Here is a 22,691-nt window from a genome sequence, read left to right on the forward strand (position 1 = left end):
TCGACATTGGTGGTATCAGCTCACCCCTATGAGAACAAGAAAGAGTTATGCAAGAGAAGAAGAGTCACTCAAATATGAACAGACAAATACCAGAAACTAGATTAAAAAATTCAGATAAAGAAAATATCAGAAAGTTAAAACAAACAGTCAAAAAACGAAACGAAGAAGGTACAAAGATAATAAGATAATAGAATATACCACAAAAGACAAGCAGAAATAGAAATAAAAATAAGAAAATAAGTGAAAATGTAGAAGTAAGGTGGCAAAAAAAGGAAGAAATTTGAGTAGAAATAAAAAACACAGTTTTCATTTGAGTTTTTGTTTTGAGCCAACTTAATGCACATATAGGCTAATGGGGACTGGACCAACAGTTTTAAGTGGGATCGAAAACAATTATGCCTCCCCAATTATTGAATCTGGTAATCCTTGATTACAATATGATGACGTTCCACTATGTCTACTGGGAAGGCCTACACTTGTTGTATAAGTGATAAATATTGGCAATCTAGAACCTTGTATACAGCAAACCTTTGTATTGAGATGTACTAAGTGCTTGGGTAATCAACATTAAGAACATTGAAGCAGGCCTGATGTCAATACTATAAAAAGTGAAACACAAGCTATGATACTACGTACATTTGAAATATAGTAATAAATGTTTAAATTACCTATCCAGTGACATAGTTATCAATGGACATCTTACAAATATAATGAATAAATGTGGATTGTTTTAGACTTCAGGGGGAGGGGGATAAATGTAAGAGAACAAAATGTTGCAGATGCAGTACTTCATGATGTACTGCAAGCATAAGGATTGTAACTCTCAAATGATTCACAATGGTAGAATAACTTCTCGCAAGTATTAAATCTATATAAAAATCATAAGTTTTAGTCAAAACTTGTTTATGAAACTGAATTTTTATTTTCCTCTTTCCTTTTGCTGCTAATTCATATGCAGTTCTATTACAATGTAAACAGTTCATATGGTTTAATGCTCGTTTTTATATTTTTACTCACACACACAGATTGCAGTGGAACATGTTCTTCATATCTTATTCTTTTACATCTTATTTACTTTGATGAGGGATTATTATTTATCACAGAATCATATTTTAATGCCCTGCTATTTTAGTAGCACCTGGAATAACATGATTGGTTTCAAGCTAATCTTCATAAAGCCCTGGCATATCATGTGACATTCCCGGTAGTGGCCTGTAATCATCTATCTCTTCCATATTATGGAACTCCTCTGCCTCCTGGTCATCATCCTCGGGACACACGGGATTCCCACAGCATTCTGGATATGGCAGGTCGAGATCTCGGTCCACATAGCAGGGCGAAACAACATCAAATGTGATGCATCTGCAATTGATGATATTTGAGTTGCTTCCAACAAATCATAAATCAAAGGCTTTTATTTGGAATAAGTATACATGTATTGTTTCTTGAAATGGCTTCTAGTTAAAAATTCGAATTTAAGAAGTTCTTTTACATATTTAAAATTTCACATTTTTAAAATGTCGTTAGGAGTTTACATATATTGGACAGATGGATTTATAGTCTGAATTCTTAGTTTACAGTTTTTAATAATTTATTTAATAAGCTGACTGGAAAATCTTCTGCAGTTTTCATGATCTTCTGTTAGGTATGTCTTTGCTCAGTTTGCATAACCATTGGAATCATGTTGTCTTATATTGAATGGTATTAAATATTATGTTGAATGGTATTAAATAGTTCTTTCGCAAAAATTAACAGCACTAAGTGGAAAGATAACTTCTTCTCAGTTTTCACTTTAGTTGCATAAATGCAAGGGAAGTTATCAACCTAAGTCCAATTCAGAAATGTACAGCAAGAACAATGTCAAGGGTGGACCAGAGTGTTCCATGGCCTATCCAGAATCAGGCTGGCCAACATTGTGCCCCATCCTTTCAAAATTCGATAGGTAAATTTTGCGAGCAATAAAGTGAAAATATATAGACCAGGAGGGGGGTGGGGTGGCTCTGATAGAGCTACACCTCCCCACAAATACATGATCATAAAGTTCTGAACATTATTTGAAGCAATTGTACTATATCATGATGGGAGGGGGGTTGATAAATGACATTACACCATATGAAATTAATATTCTGCAATTGTAGAAACAAATTTAATTAACATTTTCTTGCTCGCTCTGCTCATAATATGTCCATATAAGTGCTACATTAAGTTTATGATTATTAGTTCTAAACTATTGGCGCCAAAAATAAATTCGTACCATTGTTGGAGTTAGAAAGAAAATTAGTAAAAATTTACTCCCTCTGTTCACAGTACAAATGCTTATAGAGGAGTCATATTAAGTTTATGTTTATTACTGTGAAAGTATTGGAGCCCTATTAAATAAAAATAAAAGTAAAGTGCTCCCCTGTGCTTTGCACCATGCCATGAAGGCGTATAGGGGGTGTGGGGTTAGGGCCCCACATTTTCTTGATCTCGGCCAAGCTGGGGGTGATGTGATCAGCACCATGCTCCTGGCTGCCTTTACCCCCCAGAGTTTCCTCCAGGTACCCAGTTTATACGACGCTGGGTGGGCACCGGAGCCACTTGAACAGGTTGAAAAAGTCCCAGTTCTCCCCCGGCGGGGATCGAACCTGGGTCTCTCACATGGTAGTTAGACAGACACCCTAACGACTGAGCTACCGCGGTTTGTTAAATTACTATCTCTTTTTTCCCGGTTTGCCAAAATATTTTCTTGCTCGTTTTGCTTGAAATCATGTATGCAGCCAAGAGTTACATCGAGTGTTTCTTCCCCTAAAAATATACTACTGCTACAATCTGGCTAATGTCTTTGGTTGTGTGTGTGTATCTTGTGATTGACACTGGAAATGGGACATCTATTGTGTGTGTGGTTTTATTTAGCAATTCACAATGATCTTGGCATAAGGGACATTGAAAGAAACAAATAGGTTATTGTTTGAGTGGATTCCCCGCATTGACAGGAAATTGTAGATATCACTTGTAGCATTGAGCACTATCAATGCTCGAGATAGTTTCATTGACTGATATGAAGGTTGTTTGTTGTCGCATACTATAGTATATGTGATTGAATTGCAGCATACACTGCCCGTGACCATGGGCGTCTGGAAGGGGGGGGCGTGCCCCCCCCCCCTCGAAAATGAAAGTGAACCAAAAATTATGTATTTCACACATAAAATTTCATTTTAGCCACAATAATATGTGTTAATTATTGCATGAAAACCATAAATTCAAATTTAAGCAATGTTTTTTTAGGGAACAATACTCTTTTGGGGGAAAATGTGACTTTTTTGCCCCCCCTGGAAAAAATACCTTCCTTGCCCCTCCCTGGAAAAAATCCTGCGGACGTCCATGCCCGTGACCCTCCAAATGTATTGTGCTGCTAGTTCTGCTACTGAAGAATCGCCCAGAGTACAGCTGCAAAAGGCGTGGTGATCAAGATGAAGATTATAATGGCAATTTTGTTTAAATTAAAGTTGCAGCAACTTTGCTGCCCTGCCTTCGAGTTATGAATTTTGGCCTTTTTTTTCCTTATGCTCCCTGCATGAAGAACTTTGGCCTGTTTTTCCTTATGCTCTCTGCATGAAGAATTTTGGCCTTTTTTCCTTATGTTCCCTGCATGAAGATTCTTGATGGAACACTTCATTCACACAATTGTCATGTTACTGGAATTTTTTTCCCTATTATGCATGACCAGGTTATTAATTATTAAATAATACGTACATAAGAGAATCTCTAATGTACACATTGCATGACAGAGTCAGACATACTCAGGTGTAAGCCCGATCTGCTTAGATGGAGTACTTAATTAATGATAGTATGCCAAGTTATATTTAGTTGCATATTCTTATGGATCAAGACACAGCATTGTGTGGATATGTCTTCTTGGCTCCCCCTTGAACCTCTGTTCTGGATGGTAGTTGTTTTTAGATGGTTGAGCGTTTCGTCCAGAATTTTGTAGCATTTCTATTATTGCAGAACAATAATGGTGCATAATAATGCCTTCTGCAAAAACAGCATTAACGTCCAAGGAAACAGTCTTTCAACAATTGCCATGTTGACAAATGTTTTTATGGTGAAGTGTAATTACCCTGTGCTATTTACATAGCTTTTCAAACGGGATGACTTACAAAGTTATACATTTTGCCTGGATGGACCAGCTGAGGAAGCAGCCACACAATTGTAACATGAGGACGTCATCAGCGGCTGCTGCTGCTGTAGCCTCTGCCGTGCCTCTTCAGTCGTTGGAGAAGAAAGAAGATGACGATGAAGATCATCCACACTCTACTCATGAAAGAGGATAGGATTTCTTCGGTCCCGACGAATGTAGAGTCCTGCCGAGACGTGAACCTTCTGACGTGATGGCCGCCATCTTTCCAAAACCTCGACCATGGCGCAACACTTTAACTTGGATCTTCTGGGGTGCCACCTGATGCATATGCAGATCGAATTACACTTCGGACGTGACAATATCAGTGACGGAGGTACACCCGATCGGGCCGATCTTGACAAGGAACCCGATTACTACCACTTGAAACCAAAATGACGCTCGCCCTTAGCAAACGATACGTCAGTTTTCCTTTGCACTGCTACAGAGACCAGATGAAGCTGTAGTTTGGGCAAAAGGACGAACGATATCTCGCTCCGTACCAAGTCCAGCGTCTTGGTCACTCTGAAGAAATCGTGCACTCTCTCACAGGACCTCATCCACACACTTCAACTCCGGTCGTCTCAGGCCATCTGTCCCCATTGTCATCAGAGCCATCTAAGAAGGATGAGGCCTCCACTATATCCCAACAAATTCCAACGAAATCTGCATCCGAGTGCAACCTGCCTGGTGACTCGGAGACACTTTTTTTGACGTTCCAACTCGTCACGTGACATCACTTTCACAGGCAACTGGCATAAGATCATCAGTTCATGTTTAGACACCAGGGCTATCTAACATCTAACTATTCTGCACTTGGAGTAGATAATTTGTTTTTGGAAAAAATATTAACAAACGTTTTCGCGAATGTATAGGTTGATTTATGTAATGCTATTTCCATCTGAAACGGAGGTTATACTTTAGCATTTCCGCAGTTAAATTTTATTTTACATTGTTCAATGCAAAGAAAGACTTGGTAACAGCATCGGTGCAAGAATGCCTTCGTATTTTTTTCATGAACCCTCCGAATCTTACTCCTTTTAGTCTACTGTGCATCTGTACAAGCTAGAGAGCATGTCACAGGGAGTGATTTCCAGTTCATCCTCAACATTTCCAGTCCTGAGTATATCAAGGGGTCCTGCTTTCGATACCCGATGGAGGCACATAGTGGTTTGGATCCCGATTAGTCTTTCTGTGCATAAAATTGACTTCGAAAAGAACTGAAACAAATTCAGTTGCGAGCGTACGCGTATAAAGTAAAACTATATCATTCATACTCAGTTGCGAGCGTATAAAGTAAAACTTTGATCACATACCATACCACGTCGCAGAGCAAGTCAGTAAATGGTAATTCTCTCTTTGTAATATTATTCAGCCAATGTCGACCTGACACGGACGAACAAGAGCATGAACTAATTTAAATCCGTTCCTTCTAAGTTGTAATCAAAGTAGTTTCAAGGATGACCTTCAAAACATTGCATTTCATTTAAACTCATTCTGAGCGGGTGTACTTTATTATTACTGCAGTGGGAGATAACTGTTAAGAGCCGAATGAACTGACCATGGTATTTCTCAGGTATTTTATGTCCCTGGATACTGAAGAGAAAGGTTAGAAATAATTTAGCCATACTGAAGAACAATAAGGACGAAACATCTTTTGCACTATAAAACGTTATTAATGCAGTGAAATCTGAGGTTGAGATCAACTTACTAGTGTTTTTATAATATTTCACAATGACATGCCATCCCTGTCTGGAAATTAGCATTGCAGGAGGACTATTCGCTCTATAGTAGGAAGAAACACCCTGAGGTCTGACACCTGGCGTACATTGTAGGCAATCCTGTATACTTCCCCTCATGTAGAAAATGGGATGTTGGGACCTGATGAGTCCCTCTCAAAGATGCCTCACAGCAGGCTCGTAGCCAGAATTTTATTTCGGAGGGGGATCATCCCTATCAGCAGCTGTCATGTAAATGCGAAAAATTGTGTCTGGTGGGGGTTACAAGCCCTGAAGATGAATTTCTAAGTATATTACAACTTATTATACACGATGTTTAATCCCGCTAAGGAGGTACAATTAATTACCACTATACACTATTATAATTAGATATTTTGTAGGATTTTGGGGAAGGCTTCAGCCCCCTTCTCCTGGCTACGTGCCAGCCTCAGTCGAGTACTAGTAAATGATGGAAATTTTCTGTAATTAAAAATTTCAGTTTTCTTGCATTAAACGTCGTTTAATGAAATTATAAGTAATAAAATCCGTAAATAGACACATACGAGGGGATGCTAAAAATTTCGTAGCCCGACGTAGAAGGAATGCACTTGGAATGATAAAACTTCATAGTTACTTAACATACTCCCCTCGAAGCTCAATGCACTTTCTGACCCAAGTTTTGCAAACCACTTTTAAAAAATTCTGAAGTTTGCTCCTCGCACCAATGCTCTGTGGCAGTAATCGCCTCCTGATCGGAGGCAAAATGACGTCCCTTCATGTGTTTTTTTTGAGCTGAGGAAACAGAAAGTAGTCCGATGGAGCCAGATCGGGGAATAGGGTGGGTGGTCAAGACACTGGCAGCCCAGGTCTCGCAATTTCTGCTGTGTTGCTGCTGCTCGATGTGCAGTAAACAGGACACCCTTAGTTTTCCGCGGCGTTGCTGCTTCAGAATCTCCTTCAGTCGGGTAAGTAATGATGAGTAATACTCTGTATTTACTTTCTGACCCTTAGGCAAGTAGTCTATGGATTTGATACCGTCCTTATCTCAAAAGAATGATGCGAAAGACCTTCCCAACAGGCTTATGGGCTTTGAACTTCTTGGGGCGAGGAGAATCTGAGTGGCGCCATTCTATAGACTGTTGTTTCGTCTCTGGATCATAGTGATATAACCAGGTTTCATTCATGGTTTCATTCAAAGTTACTAATCGGGACAGGAATTGTTCGCCTTCGCGCTCAAAACGGGACATGATTTGCCTGGATGCCTCCACCCTTTCACGTTTTTGGTCAAATGACAGATTTTTTGGGACCCATTTGGCTGAAGGTGTGCGCATGCCCAGATCATTGTGAATTATGGCACCAACGCGTTCCCGGGAAATGCCCAGAGTTTCTGCCACACGTTTCGCTGGTATTCGACGGTCCGCAAGAATAAGGTAATGAATTTGATCGATGACTTCCGGAACGTTCACTGTTTTTGGTCTTTCCTTGCGTGGGGCATCATCTGTTGAAAACTCACCACGTTTGAATTGCGCAACCCACTTTTTCACAGCTGTATACGATGGAGCAGAGCCCTGTAAGGTGTTGCTCATTTCCTCGTCGATCATTTTCGGAGACCTGCTCTGGAGGAACAGAAACTTCATCACAGCCCTGCACTATGTTTGTAAATTTCGCTTGCTGAGCAGACATGGTCACTTAATAAACCTGAAACAACAAGAAAGTCTGTCAATTATACAATGCCTTTTGGTATATGTACATACAAGGATATGTACTTTCAAGACATAATGTAACCTTCCTCTAAACAGTTTGGGAACTTGGTCGGGCTACGAACTTTTCATCATCCCCTCGTATATATGGGGAAGTCCGGTTTCCGCGTCTCGTAGGACGGTACATCATTGGTTGCGATTAACGAGTAAAAAAACAACAACACAAATACAATATTTCGATTGTACAGGTATTTCCAGTCTTACCCTGCATACTCCACGTAGAGGCCGTCGTCGTGGATGGTGCAGGTGGCTCTGGCGCAGCTTTGAGTGTCCCAACTTCCTCCTGGCTTGAAGGGCTGGTTCAGTTCACTCGAGAAGCATTTTTGGGGGAACTCTACAAGAGACAATTGCTACAAGTAAAGATAGCTTAAATGCATTCATGTTTAATGCCCGGTTGGCTTGTTGCCAACCAGCGTATCGTATCCCCGTTCCGTATCAATTTATTCGGAAAAACTTGCAACGCTCCGTTTCAAAATGTGAGAAAAGATACGCAACGGACCAAGACCATCTTGAGATTCAGGCCGCAGCACTCAGTCAAGACGTCATCATCTGGAGGCGATCGTCTTAACGCTGTAAACCCATTGTCGTATTTTTATCGTAGAGAATTAAGGTATATTTATTTATTTTATGATGTTAAATTTTGACATTTACCCTCCAGAGAAGGTAATGAACGGACCCGATCGCTCATTTGGCGGTTTTCCCCCGTCACTTCAAAGGGAGGATACGATACGCGGAGGAGGGGCAGTGTGGACGGGCATGCGCGCGTTCCGTTCTCTCGTTGCATCATCCTTCAGTGTGCAGTGAGCTCTGCGAATGACAGTACGTCCCATTGTCAATTTATTTTCTTTATTATGTAGTGGGATATGTAAGAAACTATTGCATTTATTGATATAAAGTAAAGTTTTTGTATAATCTGCTGATCTGCTGGAACCGCAAGTCTGCCAATAAGCTGTTTCCACTATACAGTTCACGGTTCGCGTACATGTTTGTCATCCACCAACGTGGTGATTTGTTTTTTTTTCTTTTTCGATAAAAGTAATTAATAAAAATATATGCGGCTGCTGCTACTTGCTGCGGTGTAGTCATCGTCATTTGAAACCAGGCTGTGAATCAAAAGAACGGACCACCGTATCGCACTCCCGTTGATACGGAACGCAGTGATGATACGCGACAAATCGGGATTCGATACGCTGGTTTGCAAAAAGTGGATACCGGACTTTAGGGAGCTTTCAGACCGAAGCAACACGACCAACCTTTAGGAATAAATGTAACTTTTAGAACCTAAACGACACAAAAAGCTGCACATGTCGCTCTGCCTGGAACATTTTCTCGATACCATTATTCGTGTCGCCTTGGTCTGTTGTAGGGGCACGTGCGGCGAACGTTTTGCTTTGGACTGAAGGGGCCCGTGTCGCTTGCCTCCTCGGTGTGAAATCCTCATGTTGCTTGGGTCTAAAAACTTCGAAACAGTTCGAACAAACAATATAATCCGTTTCAATCTTCAAATTAACCTATAATCAAGTCAGGATTTATAGCTTATATTTAGATGCCCTTATACACGCGCGCACGCATATGCGTGTGTTTGTGTAGATAAGAAAATATATCATATCATCCGTTAAACTAGTAGTAGAGCTTTCTAGGATACTCGGTTGTTTCTCATATTTTTGGGCACATTATAATATCTCATTTTTCATGTTGTGCCATCTTTCAAAACCAAAACTATTTCTCCTAGCTGGTGGATAGTGATGATGTGTTTTGCACTTTTTGCTTTATTTGAAAGTTTTGAAGGTGTATTATAAATGTCATCCAAATAATTACGGAACACAAAACTCAATGTAAGTGTGAAGTATTGCTAGTGTGGTATTTAAGAAATTTCCAGTGGGGGGCGGGGATTCTATTGACTGTCTAGACTCTAGAGACAGCATGGGATAATGCTTTACAGGGGGTACCTCGACAACTTTAGATGGTGAATGGGGTCACCGCACATTTCGTTTTACGTTAAAAAAATGCTGAAAAATTGCCGATTGAAATTTGTGTCTTAAGAGAAAGGAAAGGCCAAGTACGTTTTATGTTCAGAACAGCTAATCTGGACTTGGCCTACAGTTTTTAAAGTGGGATTTTGACACTCACCCCCAGAAATCTAATGTGGGACCTAATTTTTGGACTTTTGGGGAACTGAATCGAACTTTGGCATTATGCAGGGGGAGGGCAGAATCAAAAAGTTTTCTAACCCATAAAAATAGCACCCAAGACTACTTTGCTAAATTACTGTTCCATTTGCGAAATCATAAAAATTACTCATTAACTTGCTTCCCAGGTCCCAGGAGCTTAACACAAGTTCCATTAGCTTGTTAATTCAGAGAAATTGTTAGGTTGACAAGTGACCCCCTCCCCAAGTTACGCCTAATTAGGCCTGGACTCTTGGAATGCAAGACAATAGCGATTACCACTACTATATATCTAACGCTAATCACGTGTTCGTAATTCCATGGTCAATTGTTGATACAAAAATGATCAAGAGAATGAATTCAATATCGATTCTTCTGTATTTTTAGTCATGAGATTTTACCAAAAAATATTTCCATCTTGCCCATTTACAAAATTTTTCACGGACAACCAACAATCAAAAGGAACTCGCCACTTTACTACTGCTGCCTTCTCGTGTAGATGAACTTGCAAATTTTCAAAGACGATTCTTTGAAGCAGGGGTTCTCAACCTTTTTGGGCCTGCACCCCCCTCCTTTTACGTCCTCAAATTAGTCCACGCCCCCTCCCTCTAGCCGTAATGAATTATTGATGTACAAAACTGTGCTGTTAGGGTTAATAAATCTAACTCAAAGAATATTTTACAATGCCTTTATTATTACAGATATTAAAAAATACTTGTTTTGTTGATAGAACATTTTCATTAATTAATAAAAGTGCTTAATAGGCCTACATTACAAAGCATTCTACCCTCACTGCAGTTAAAATTTCAAGCTACATCATTTGGTTTTATTTCTTAAGAACACAATTAATGAGTGAGACCTACACAAGGGGTTTGTGTTTGCCACAACTTTTTTTTTTGGGTGGGGGGAGGGTAATTCATGTATATATTTTTCATTGCTCACCACGCCTCCCCTGAAATTCTCCAACGCCTGCCTCACTGACATTCTAGCTTCACAGCGAAATATAGCCCAAATTGTTCTAAAAAAAAAAAGCACACGGTTATTTAAAATAACTACTTCCTAAAGGGCTATCACGCTCGCGTCAAAAATTCCATTCAGACTATCTTCATGTACTACAGATGTTCCACTCATACAAATACAGACGTTCTGTGGTGACAAGAGATTCATGTCATGTGACAACTTATTTGTAATTTTCACATTCATCGGGGTGGCATTTTTCGGCCAAATTCAGTGACAAAGAAAATGGAATAGGGGGAGTGGTCTTCGACCCTGGCCACTTGTTCGACAGTTCTGATAATAGAGTAGCGCCTGAGGCTATATCTGTATTCACCAAATGGAGCTTCCAGTTGTCTGACAGAAAAGTGTTGAAATGGAATGGCGAAGTGGGAAAAAGTAACTAAATTGCCAATAATATGTTCCCCCAACCCCCCCAAATAACATTCCTCACAGGGATAAAATTTATCAAGCAGAGAGGGGGACACAAGTATCCAGAAGGGGGAATTCCCCCCATTCCCACTTTAAATACCACCTAAGTGTTGCTTATTCTCACAATCACCACAATAACATACTTTATAACACCTAGCAAACCCCTGAAATATCGGATGACATTTTACAGGTAAATCAAGAAAAGGCGAGATTAATTTTCTAGCTTTTACTTACAACGGATGTTATCTAAGTGTCCCCCTCCGATTTGCATGAAACTTGGCAGGTGTATAGAGGGGTCCAAAGGAAGAAATAAGTGTTTTTTTGTTTCGGCTAAAAAACTGTTTTAGGGGGCAAAACCTCCCCTCTAATGTCAAGATGAGGACAAATTGAAGTGAGGATCTGACCCCTGTGTCCCCCTCCGATTTCCATGAAACGTGGCAGGTGTATAGAGGGGCCAAAGGAATAAATACGTGTTTTTTTGTTTCGGCTAAAAAAATGTTTTAGGGGGCAAAATTCCCCTCAAATGTCAAGATGAGGACAAATTGAAGTGGGGATCTGACCCCGAAACCACGTAAATCTGGCATAGGAAGAACACGCTCATATAAGTGGAACACACACAGCACAGAACTGTAGGATTGTCGGTATCAAACGCAGTGCAATTGTAGAGAGAGGCCGAATTCATAGACACCGTCGTTCCCGGATAGGGATGGGCATAACAATAGACTGACCAAAGCAGGGTAACAGAGCATCAAAATAGCCGCACACGGGAACCATAACCCTATCAAGCATGAACTAGATATCATATAGGTGATATCCATAGCCAAGGACACAAGAGGATAGTTCCAAAGATGAATACACAGCATGTATAAAACATTTATTACCATCAGAAAGTAACACGAAACAACGTTATGGTAGCCGATCTGCCAACACAAAGTAAAGACAAGCACCCATGCATCACACTGAAAACCTCCCCCATTGTTGCTTCCACGGTGTCAATGTACATACTCGTCACAGTAATTGTACTCTTAAACAAAATGTTCGGTTACACCATGCACATCTGATTACTGCACTGCATCACAAACATCACATATCGGATTACTGTCACCACCAAAACAGAATGCCACCAGATTCTCAAATGGAGGTGGCCTTTCGGGAAGATACCCACTCTTATACCGTGCGTATTGGAAGACGTGTCGAAACCTGGGTGAGGACAACTGGTTATGTGTGAGTGATTGTAGTTTCATAATGTTATTGCGTAGGTGGAGATTAATGTCACTGTGTAGTAACAGGACAAGGTCGGAAAACAGTCGCACGAAATTTTTCAAAGTTCTAAAACCATACACATCTAATGGTTGGAGAGTGCCAGTTAATCCTTTAGGTATTGTCAACAGAGTAATGTTTTTGCCCCGTGGTGTCACCTCTCGCTTAACAATATCACTATGTCCACTCCACGAATCCAATAGCAGAGCACCGAAACCACCTGTGTTTGGGAAGTACGTACACCTCCTTGAGCCAGTTCTTAAAGTGATTTGTTGTCAGTTTCCCCGATGTAGAGGCTGAAATGAACACATTTGCTGGAGGAACAGTGTTCGGTTGACATATGGTCCAAAGATACCTTCAGATTCCTTCAGAACAACGAAGAGAGGAGACAACACCTCTCCCGCGGCCGAAATAATTGGTTGAATGGTGTAGCTGTGTGTTGTGGATGCAACAGATTGCACGATAGTTTCCACTTTCTTCGTTCCCTTAATAGCTGGGGTGCGACCACTGTGTATTTCTAAATTAAAACCACTTTGATCAGAGTTAAACACATTTCCGACAGAGTACTGTGCAATACATGATTTGACAGTATCCACAAAGCCGTCACGTTCGTTCTTAACATGTTCCCCCTTGCCAGCAGATGTGCGTGTAAATGAATTTGGTGACCTTCCGGGAAACGATGTGACGTGCTTTCTTGAATTTCCAAAGCCAAAACCGTGACGCTGTAAACCGAGGAACGTCCAATTCAGCTTTAGCTTGCAGACCCCATCTCAGAATATCAATATCATGAATTGGAACCAGTGCTTGCACGGCATCACTAAAGTTTTCTACAAAGTATTTGGAAACCTGACACAGCTTTTCTTTCCGTGTTCCTCCTTCACGTACCTGCTATTCCCATCTTCGTAGTTGCCGTGTTGAGGTAACCCTCTTATACTGATTTTGCACGGTGGTCAGAGACAAACGTTGCTTCTGTTCACTCCTCCAAAAGTCCACTGCTCTTCGTTTATATCCAATGGATACAGTATGTGGTGAACAATGGTCGGTATAGTATTCTTCCGTGTCATCATCTGTATCTTCCAAAGCGTGTGCATACGTATCGTCTTGCTGGTCAAAGTCGAAGGAAGTAGCAAATTCAACGATGTACGCAGGATCTTCTGTACATCTTTCAATGGCGTCCTTCACAATGTCTACGACATGTGCCTCCTCTGCTGTTAAAGGAGATGGGCTACTGGCATTAAATGCCTGTATTAAAAGTGTGACCACTTTCACTACATTCATACAGAACAATTGTCCTTATTTTCTTCTGTGAGCCTTTATATACGGGGTGACACATACGGAATTTGGATTCATGATGTCTTATCGTACATATCATCCCACTACAGCACACCTGATAATTGTGTTTAACAGTGGCCTCCTGGCACCATCTCACGTTTCCTTACTCTTATCTCCTCTGCTTGTGAGGTATCTCCTGACAGACTGTCCATAGGTGATACGTCGTGGTGGGTGCGTTGCACATGATGATGTGTCAAGCATGTATCGTGTGTTATGTAACGCATTTTGTCACATTGCATGCTCTCGCGTGGCATATTTGCCTTTCTTATTCTCGTCGGTGTTAGCTGTGTTTCCCAGTGACATGCACTACATATCTCAAATACTCCACTTGTGTATCTGCCAGTTTTTTTAACCGAGACAAAAAACACGTATTTCTTCCTTTGGGCCACTCTATACACTCTATGCCACGTTTCATGGAAATTAGAGGGGGACACAGGGGTCAGATCCCCACTTCAATTTGTACTCATCTCGACATTTGAGGGGGTTTTGCCTCCTAAAACCATTTTTTAGTCAAAACAAAAAACACGTATTTCTTCCTTTGGGCACCTCTATGCACCTGCCAAGTTTCATGGAAATCGGAGGGGGACTCAGGGGTCAGATCCTCGCTTCATTTTGACATTTGAGGGAGGGTTTTGCCCCCTAAATTCGTTTTTTAGCCGAAACAAAAAAATACGTATTTCTTCCATTGGGCCCCTCTATACACCTCCCAAGTTTCATGGAAATCGGAGGGGGACTCAGGGGCCAGATCCCCACTTCATTTTGACATTTGAGGGGGGATTTTGCCCCTAAAACAGTTTTTTAGACGAAACAAAAAATACATATTTCTTCCTTTGGGCCCCTCTATACACCTGCCACGTTTCATGGAAATCGGAGGGGGACACAGGGTCAGATCCCCACTTCAATTTGTCCTCATCTTGACATTAGAGGGGAGGTTTTGCGCTCTAAAACAGTTTTTTAGCCGAAACAAAACCAATACGTATTTATTCCTTTGGGCCCCTCTATACACCTGCCAAGTTTCATGCAAATCGGAGGGGGACACTTAGACAACTTCCCTTGTTAGTGAACCGAAGGAGGAAATACAAGTCTAATCTCTGTTCGTCCTGAATGTTCTTATCTACAGTACCTCTGCCAGAGCTCGAAGTGGAAAGGAATGTTTTATTCTAACCAGCTAGTAAGAATTTCTAATATCATTCTAGCAGCTGTCCCATTGTCCCCATGTTAAAACATAGTAGAATTCTCCAGATAGCAATTTGAAGCAGAAAGATGTGCACTACAATTTTGAAGTATCTGATGTAAACTTCTCCACGATGCAAGAAACTCTTCAAATGTCATCCATGTACTTTTGATATTTTGATTTTTACACACTACTAGTTCATTGCATTGTTAAAAAATATCACATCATGATTTCCAGGGATCATATACAAATTTGTGTATATAAAAACTTTCATACAAACTTTATGCCGGAGTGAGTGAGGTAACGTACATCGAAAGCAAATGTCCCTGGTTCGAAACCTACTCAGGCATGGAAATATTATTGTCCCAGTTTGGTCTCGGCACATTGCACAGTGATTCGGATCCCACTTTAACTGTAGGTCCAGTCCAGATTAGCCATTGTGCATAAAATGGACTTAAAACAAAAACTGAAACTCGTTGTTCTATTTGATTAGTTCATCATTCATTGTTGCGATTAACTCAAGAGATAGAAAACCAACATAAAAATCCAAAACAGAAAGAGAGAAAATTACTATTTGACATTATTTGAGCAGTGAAGTACAGTAATAATGAGAAGAAATTACTGTTGCAAACTTGTCTCTGCACAAGCCAAATCTGGCTCTTTAACCTGGAAAACCTCAGCTCTTATCAGCATAGCCTTTATTCAAAGAGCAGGTCCTGACTCGAGACTCGCTGCGTCGTGTGTTTCGAAACCAAGAATCTTTAGCACGAATCACAGAAAATGTGTAAAATTTGCGTTTTTCATCATCATACGAACCATACATTCTCATCGGTCATCAATCAAATATGCTGAAAAAAAATAACAATAAATTGATTTCCTATTTGGTATTCTAACGCAGGGGCAGGATTCAATAGTTTTGGAGCACACTGTGATCAGTGATCACACTCTTAGGCTGGTTTTGCAAAACTATGCAGATGAAAATTCCAGACTCAGCAGAAATCTGTTAGATTGATTGATTTGGTTTATTTTACTTCGCTCTTTTATGCCTGATTTGGTTTATTTTACTTCGCTTTTTAATGCCACTATTGGCTAATTTGCGAAGATTGGGGTGAGTGATGACATGGTGAAATTGATGAATGGACACTCCAACATCCATGCCGGGATTCGAACCCGGGACCCCTGGCGTCATAGCGCGATGTGCTGATCTCTCCGCCACGGGGCCGGCAGGTCTATTTTCTGTGTTTCGTTGATTTTATTCCACATATACCATTATGTATTTACAATTTACATCTACCTTGAAAAAATGGACGCCTTACGTGCAGTTATAATTACACGCGAATCCAATATCTTCCCTCCACCGCAAAAAGTTGATTTTTATATATGTTCTATTTTCCAAGCGGTAGCCAGTTCCTGTTCCTTTCTACACATATGTATGCTCCTGTACGCCCTCTATTAACTACGTTTTTCAGAGTCCATAACTTTAATTAATTAGGTCCTGAAACCTTCAAGTTAAACTCTGCTCTTAACGAACCAATTACACAATGCAACACAATAATACTAAAGAATTACTTAAAAAAACATTACATCATATTACATTATTTTGCATTATACACTCCGTGGCAATAATGCCATATATAAAGGGAATCAAAACAAATTAATTGAATAGATAAAGTTAAATATAGTTAAAGTTAGTATAGTTAAAAATAATTAGAAATAAAAACACATTTTAGTTCTTTTCTCTTACCTGGTCGTTCATCGGCCTTTTCAATGTGGATCGAAGCGAGTACACTGGACACCATGCAAAGAGCAAATAGCAAGAGCAACATTTCCTGAAAAGATACACTGCGAAAGTTGAAAAGAAATGAAGTGGCTACTCTTCAGAGAGATGTTGGAATAGCTATTTTTTCAGAGGATTCCAGGTTTTATCTTTATTTGCGAATATGCTGGAAAATGTAAATTTTTTAATCTTCAATTCATGAGAATAGTCTTTTGTAAATTAATACGTATTTATGAAGAAAATATCTCGTTTTGTTTTTGCAAATATTTCGGAATCAACTTGTGGAAAATTTTCTATTGAATTAAAAGAGGGAGTTCAAATATAGTTTTCTGCAGATTCTTCCTACCACAATTTTTAAACGTTTAATTTAATTTACGAGTACAATAATGTAGTAGAAACCTAATGTTAGACAGCCCTAACCCCACACCCCTATACACCTTCATGGCGTGGTGCATATCACTTTACTTTACTTATGGTATGCTCGTACACACAGCCCTGTCTATTGATACAATCTTACCCTTTTGGGGGGGAGTGGTGATTTCTTAGATAATATATAAATTCTCATTTTCTCTCTTTTATCACCACGAGAGAGAGAGAGAGAGAGAGAGAGAGAGAGAGAGAGAGAGAGAGAGAGAGAGAGAGAGAGAGAGAGAGAGAGAGAGAGAGTGAGAGTGAGAGAAATGAGCGAGTACATTGTCAGCAATTGCGTAGCTACTTGTGCGATCAGCTACAATAAATAAATGGAAATATTAAAAATTTACTGCCGGTATGCTTTTTGGCATCTTAATTTACTACCGGTATCCCATACCGGCTCATAACGACCTAATTCGATCACTGCATTTATATCATTCAATAATTTTTTTCACATTTTCTAGTTTCAAGCATACCACTATTTTACAAAATGTATTTTCCATCATGGAAATTATGGGAAATTATCGGGGTTCCATGAAATACAATGATTACTTTGTCTCTGTACCAGGTAATAATTGCAGATTCATGTAATAGGTTACCAATTTATTTTAAATATTTTAAATAGTAATTACAGTAATGGAGAACTTCTTGCAGAAATAGTTTTCCGTATTTCTAATTACACATTTAGCCACTGTCACTTTGTTCTATTACTTGAAGCAATTAGAGGAAAACATATTTTATGAGTCCGCTAGTTAATTTTTATAATATAAGTTGTAGTCCATAGAATAAAGTATTTTCCATGATAGTAATTATATTTTTGATAATTGGAATATAGTATTTGATCCGACAGTGGCCGACATTTCACCTGAGATTTTGACTTGTGTATGGAACCAGTGGTCACCCACCATCGTGAAGAAATTGGGAAGCTACGAATAAGTAGCGTAACCCTGTCACGGAAAACTACAACAACGATTGGAAGTTCGTTGTGCTGACCACACGTCACCCCGTAACTGGTTGGATGATCTCCCACCTGGGCAGATCACCTCCTAGCCCAGACCAGTAGTCGAACCCAACTTCTACCTACGACTTGTTTCGCCACCGAGGCGGTTATGTGCTTCATTACTGAAAAATATAGATTTCTGGTTTTGCGACCCTAATTTCTGGTTACAGATCCCGCGGATATAGTAAGTGCCCAGACTTGCAGCTCTCTAGTGGGGTTCGGTATTGTTACTTGTTACCCTTTTAAGGAAATGGGATGATTGTTTATTGATTTAGTTAATTTTACTTCGCTTTTCTGCCTTTTTTGGCTAATCGGGATGATGAGGTTGAGTCATGATATGATGAAATTGATAAAAGACGCTCACAAAGAACACCCATCCTCAGACCTGGATTCGAACCCAGGGCCTCTGCCGTCGTAGAGCGCTGTGCTGATCACTCCTCCATGGAGGGAAATTAGATTCAATCAAGTGCATATCTTAACTTTCTAATAATAAGCTTCCACTTTCACTTCTTTGATGGCGTTGATTCCTCGTTCGATCTTTACACTTTAAACTGTATTATAGGTTCAGTCCCGATTAGCTTGCATTGTGAAAAGTTGACTAGAGAAATAGACCGTTAATTTCCGCTGCTTCCAACTACCATAAATTGATTGATTGATTTGATGTTTTAAGCCCACTTTATGCAAAGTAAGGCTAACCGGGACTGGACCTACAGTTTCAAGTGGAATCCGAACCACTATGTGCCTCCACCGGATATCAAACCCGGGACCCCTTGATTACAAGGCAACGACGCTACCTACCACTGCACCATCGGAAGGCCCCACCAACTACCTTAAAGAAAATGACAATGAGCGCTTTTAAAGAATTAACGGCCATTACATAGTTAACCTAATTACTCCCTCTGTCCCATAATTATTGTCCGGTACACCTTTGTTTCTTGTCCCATAATAATTGTCCGATATTCAAACTGTGACATTGGTGTATACAGAAGAAGAAAATGAAACACGGGAATGAGTCATACAACTTTATAACTCAAGGATCAGTACAAATTGACCGATCAAGTATCCAAAAGAACCTAAATAAAAAGTAATCAATCCATACAAAGTGACCAAGAAGTTCGACAAAATAAAACATCAAGACGAAAGATATTGTTGGTCCAGGAAGGTTGTCATCCCCTCAACGAGCTAGATCTAGTGCTGCAGTGCTGCTCTAGTCACGTCGTAAATGTTTCGAGGACACTCCAAGCGAGATGCCAGGACGATTCGGCGGTTCAAGTGTGTTTTTTGCATATGGGGAATCATGTAGTTGTACCCACCTTTGGAGGTGCAGGTCAATGAGACAGGACTGCAAAGTGAAAAAGATGTTGTTGAGCTTGTCGCGTGTCAGATCATAGAAAGATTTTTCAACTGCGGCGATCAACTCATCAATAGTTTGTGGAGCTGCCTGATGCTGGAGAGACTGAACTGCCCGGAAGTACCCCAGATCTAAAACATTCATGTCCGGACTGTTTGGCGGTTGGCATAGGAGATCCAAAGTGATTCCACTGGTCGCTGCAGCATCCATCCAGGCGCGGTCATTGGAAAGGATATGCGGACGCGCATTGTCCTGCTGAACGGACACCTGGATTCTCCCTGCGCGCAGTCCACGAGACCATTGTGCATCTATTGCTGGGATTAACTTGTTGATGAGCATGTCCCGGTAAACATCTTTGGTAACAGTTAATGGTTTGGCGACCATTCTTCACTACCCCAGCCGTACTGTTTTCAAAGAAAAAATCGTACACTGCTTGTCGTTTACTGTCCGTGAGGTTCTTGCTACCCCTGTCGCTTCCTGTCATGGGTTGTGTGTTTATGGCTGTTCTTCTCACACATACTCACTGAAGGAGTGCTCTACTAACGATTTGCAGCGTACCTTGCTAGACCGGTTGCCATACAGTGCCACACCGGTGTGTTGCAACCTAACGCCTCCTTTTGGTAATCGTCTGGGCGGTATTTCTTGCTCGTTGCGATAAGGTCGCGTTGTTCCTCTTCACAATCTTGAAGATTGATGTACTGTGCCTCTCCTCATCCATGTGCTTTCCATCTGCCTCTTCGTCTGTAATTCCTGTACTACCATTTTGGCATACCGGACTATAATTATGGGACAGAGGGAGTAATATAATTGTAATGATTCGATTTTAGAAAAGAAATGTGCTTATGGTACACGCAACTGTAATTTATAATCGCACTCAGGGCCGGCTTTACCGTATGTGCAACACCTACATTTGCACGGGGCGGCAAGCTCAAGGGGGCGGCAAAATGTATAAAAAATGGAAGCTGCATTATTTGAGGCAGTTTGGTTTTCTTGTGGTGGAGAAAATTCAAATTAAATCCATTTGCATATGCAGTATAAAGCAGAAACGGATAAGAAAAGTTGTCCTTTTACAAAAGCAGCTATTATATTGTCTTGTCTGTGAAAATGGTAAGCAACGTCTACTGTGCGTGTGCGGTGCCAAGTTACAACGCTATCTATTGTTTCATCGCGCGCCAGTCTGCCAGTCCTCCGCCTCCGCCCCATGTTATCGAGGTTCGAGTTAAACTAACGTGTCGCATTTGGTAGCCGGAAATAGAACTCCATTGTTCTTTGACGTGTTGATAGTAATCGCGCAAGACGCAATAGTAAGTACGAATGTCCGCTGTTTTTGTCGTTGCTGGTTGCACCTCATTTACGATCTTGACGGTGTAACGATAGTGCAGTTAGTGTATGTCATGTGAGAGAACGTGCGCGCGTTTGAGTGTGACAATGTATTGAGAGACTACTGTATTTGTGATGTCATTAAAACAACTGGTTTGTCAAGTCGTGTCGTAAGAGAATCAACATTATTTGTTTTGTTGCGCTACATTATCGACAATTGTTTCGTTTCAAATGTAGCCGTAGTTGCAAGTGGGGAACGTAGTTTTTCGAAACGGAAGCTTATTAAAACTTATTTACGTTCCACAATGGGCGAATCGCGGTTAGAAGAACTTGCCATGATTTCAATTGAACATGAAATTGGTCAAAAATTAGATTAGGATTCTGTTATTCGCGACTTTGCAAATAGAAAAGCTAGAAAAATTCATTTGTAAGCTTTCCAATTTAAGGGGGGAAGGTACAAAGTGAATAGTGTAATAATGAAGAAATCGTGGTTTACGAGGCGTACATAATTGTACATACATAGTTCATTGTAAATTGTGATGAAGTGAAGATATGTTTCTTCATGTACAAAGTTCTGGAAAATGTACATAATTATGTACAGTATAAATAGTCATGTAGAAATAGTGAAACAAAACAGGAGAGCTGAGAGTTCTGCACATCGGCAGAAACTATGGTGAGTAAATGCAACAAATATTTTATTATTTTGAGGTTTAAATATATATTATTTTTTAATTAATGAATAACTTATCTTCTCACATTATGTATTCTTTCATTTTATTATGTTAAAAATTGGTTATACCATGTGAAATTGCCACGGATAACAAGTTTAGTTGTTCATACATTACGTTTTCTTTGTACGTATTTTGGGAGTGGGGGCGGCAAGAAGTAAAATTGCACGGGGCGGATGCATGACAAAGTATTCAAATTTAAGTAAGGGATAAGGTATCCAAAAGCCAACCTCACTTCCCCATAGTACACTCCTCTGGTAACTGTTACTTGAAAGCCAACGAGCTCTGGCGCCTGGACCCACGGCCAGCATAAGCCTCTCTGCGGTCATGTTGTCCTGTGTTTGTTCTTAGGTGTGCCCTTTACAGCCTCAGCTTTTAACTAGGGTAAGGAGATGTTATCCTCAGAGACAGTATAGTTTTAGCTGTGGATAGTAGTCCACGCTCGTATTAGTTCTATCAATTGATTGAGGAAGCTTTATCAAATTTATGTAATACAAAAACATTGCGTCCTGATTTTGTATATTAACAGTCAGAGTGTTAAAGTATAACGGAAGAATATTGTAAATTTACGGTAACTGTCACTAGCGTACACACAGGGGGCGCTGATGGGGCTACAGCCCCTCCCGAAATTTTGAGAAAATAAAAATTGTCAAATCAAATCAATGAAGAACTAGGGATAAACCAAAGTTGTTAAATAGACCTTAAAATAACACCCGATTACCATTTTTGTCATTGGACAACTTTCAAATCGTATGTTAAAAATGGTAATTACCGCAGGTATGTAAGATCTACCACCTTAACAAGTCCAGCCCCCTCCAAAAAAAAAATCGTGCTATGAAGTGGACTTTTAGTAATCTTTGACAAAAATAAATAATTGCACATATTATATGGTGTGAGCAATTACCTTTGAGATATCTAAAACACTACTCACGTACAGGCGCCTAGAACTAAGAGAGTGGAGCTGATAGTGGTTCGCAACATGGACTCTCCAGTTTCATCCCTTATCTAATTAAAGCCTGGGGGACACATACATATAAACGAAATGGCTTAAACAATAGTAAAGTGAAGGCGATGAAAGAAAAGAATAAAAGGAAAAGACAATGCGAGA

The 22,691-nt window shown here is 40.2% G+C and overlaps 1 protein-coding gene across 1 annotated transcript; it reads right to left on the bottom strand.

Annotated features, from left to right (window-relative positions):
• Positions 1-886: 886 nt before the first annotated feature.
• On the bottom strand, positions 887-22,577 carry LOC145987214 (uncharacterized). Its single transcript, XM_083121732.1, has 4 exons — positions 22,488-22,577; positions 16,741-16,825; positions 7,842-7,971; positions 887-1,362 (listed from the first exon to the last, which is right to left on the bottom strand). Exons 2-4 carry the CDS (start codon positions 16,820-16,822, stop codon positions 1,164-1,166), a joined length of 411 nt encoding a protein of 136 aa, XP_082977858.1. The 5' UTR covers positions 16,823-16,825; positions 22,488-22,577; the 3' UTR covers positions 887-1,163.
• Positions 22,578-22,691: the final 114 nt, after the last annotated feature.

This window comes from Lepisma saccharinum, chromosome 4 (assembly GCF_977018435.1).
Source record: "Lepisma saccharinum chromosome 4, izLepSacc3.1, whole genome shotgun sequence".
NCBI lineage: Eukaryota > Metazoa > Arthropoda > Insecta > Zygentoma > Lepismatidae > Lepisma > Lepisma saccharinum.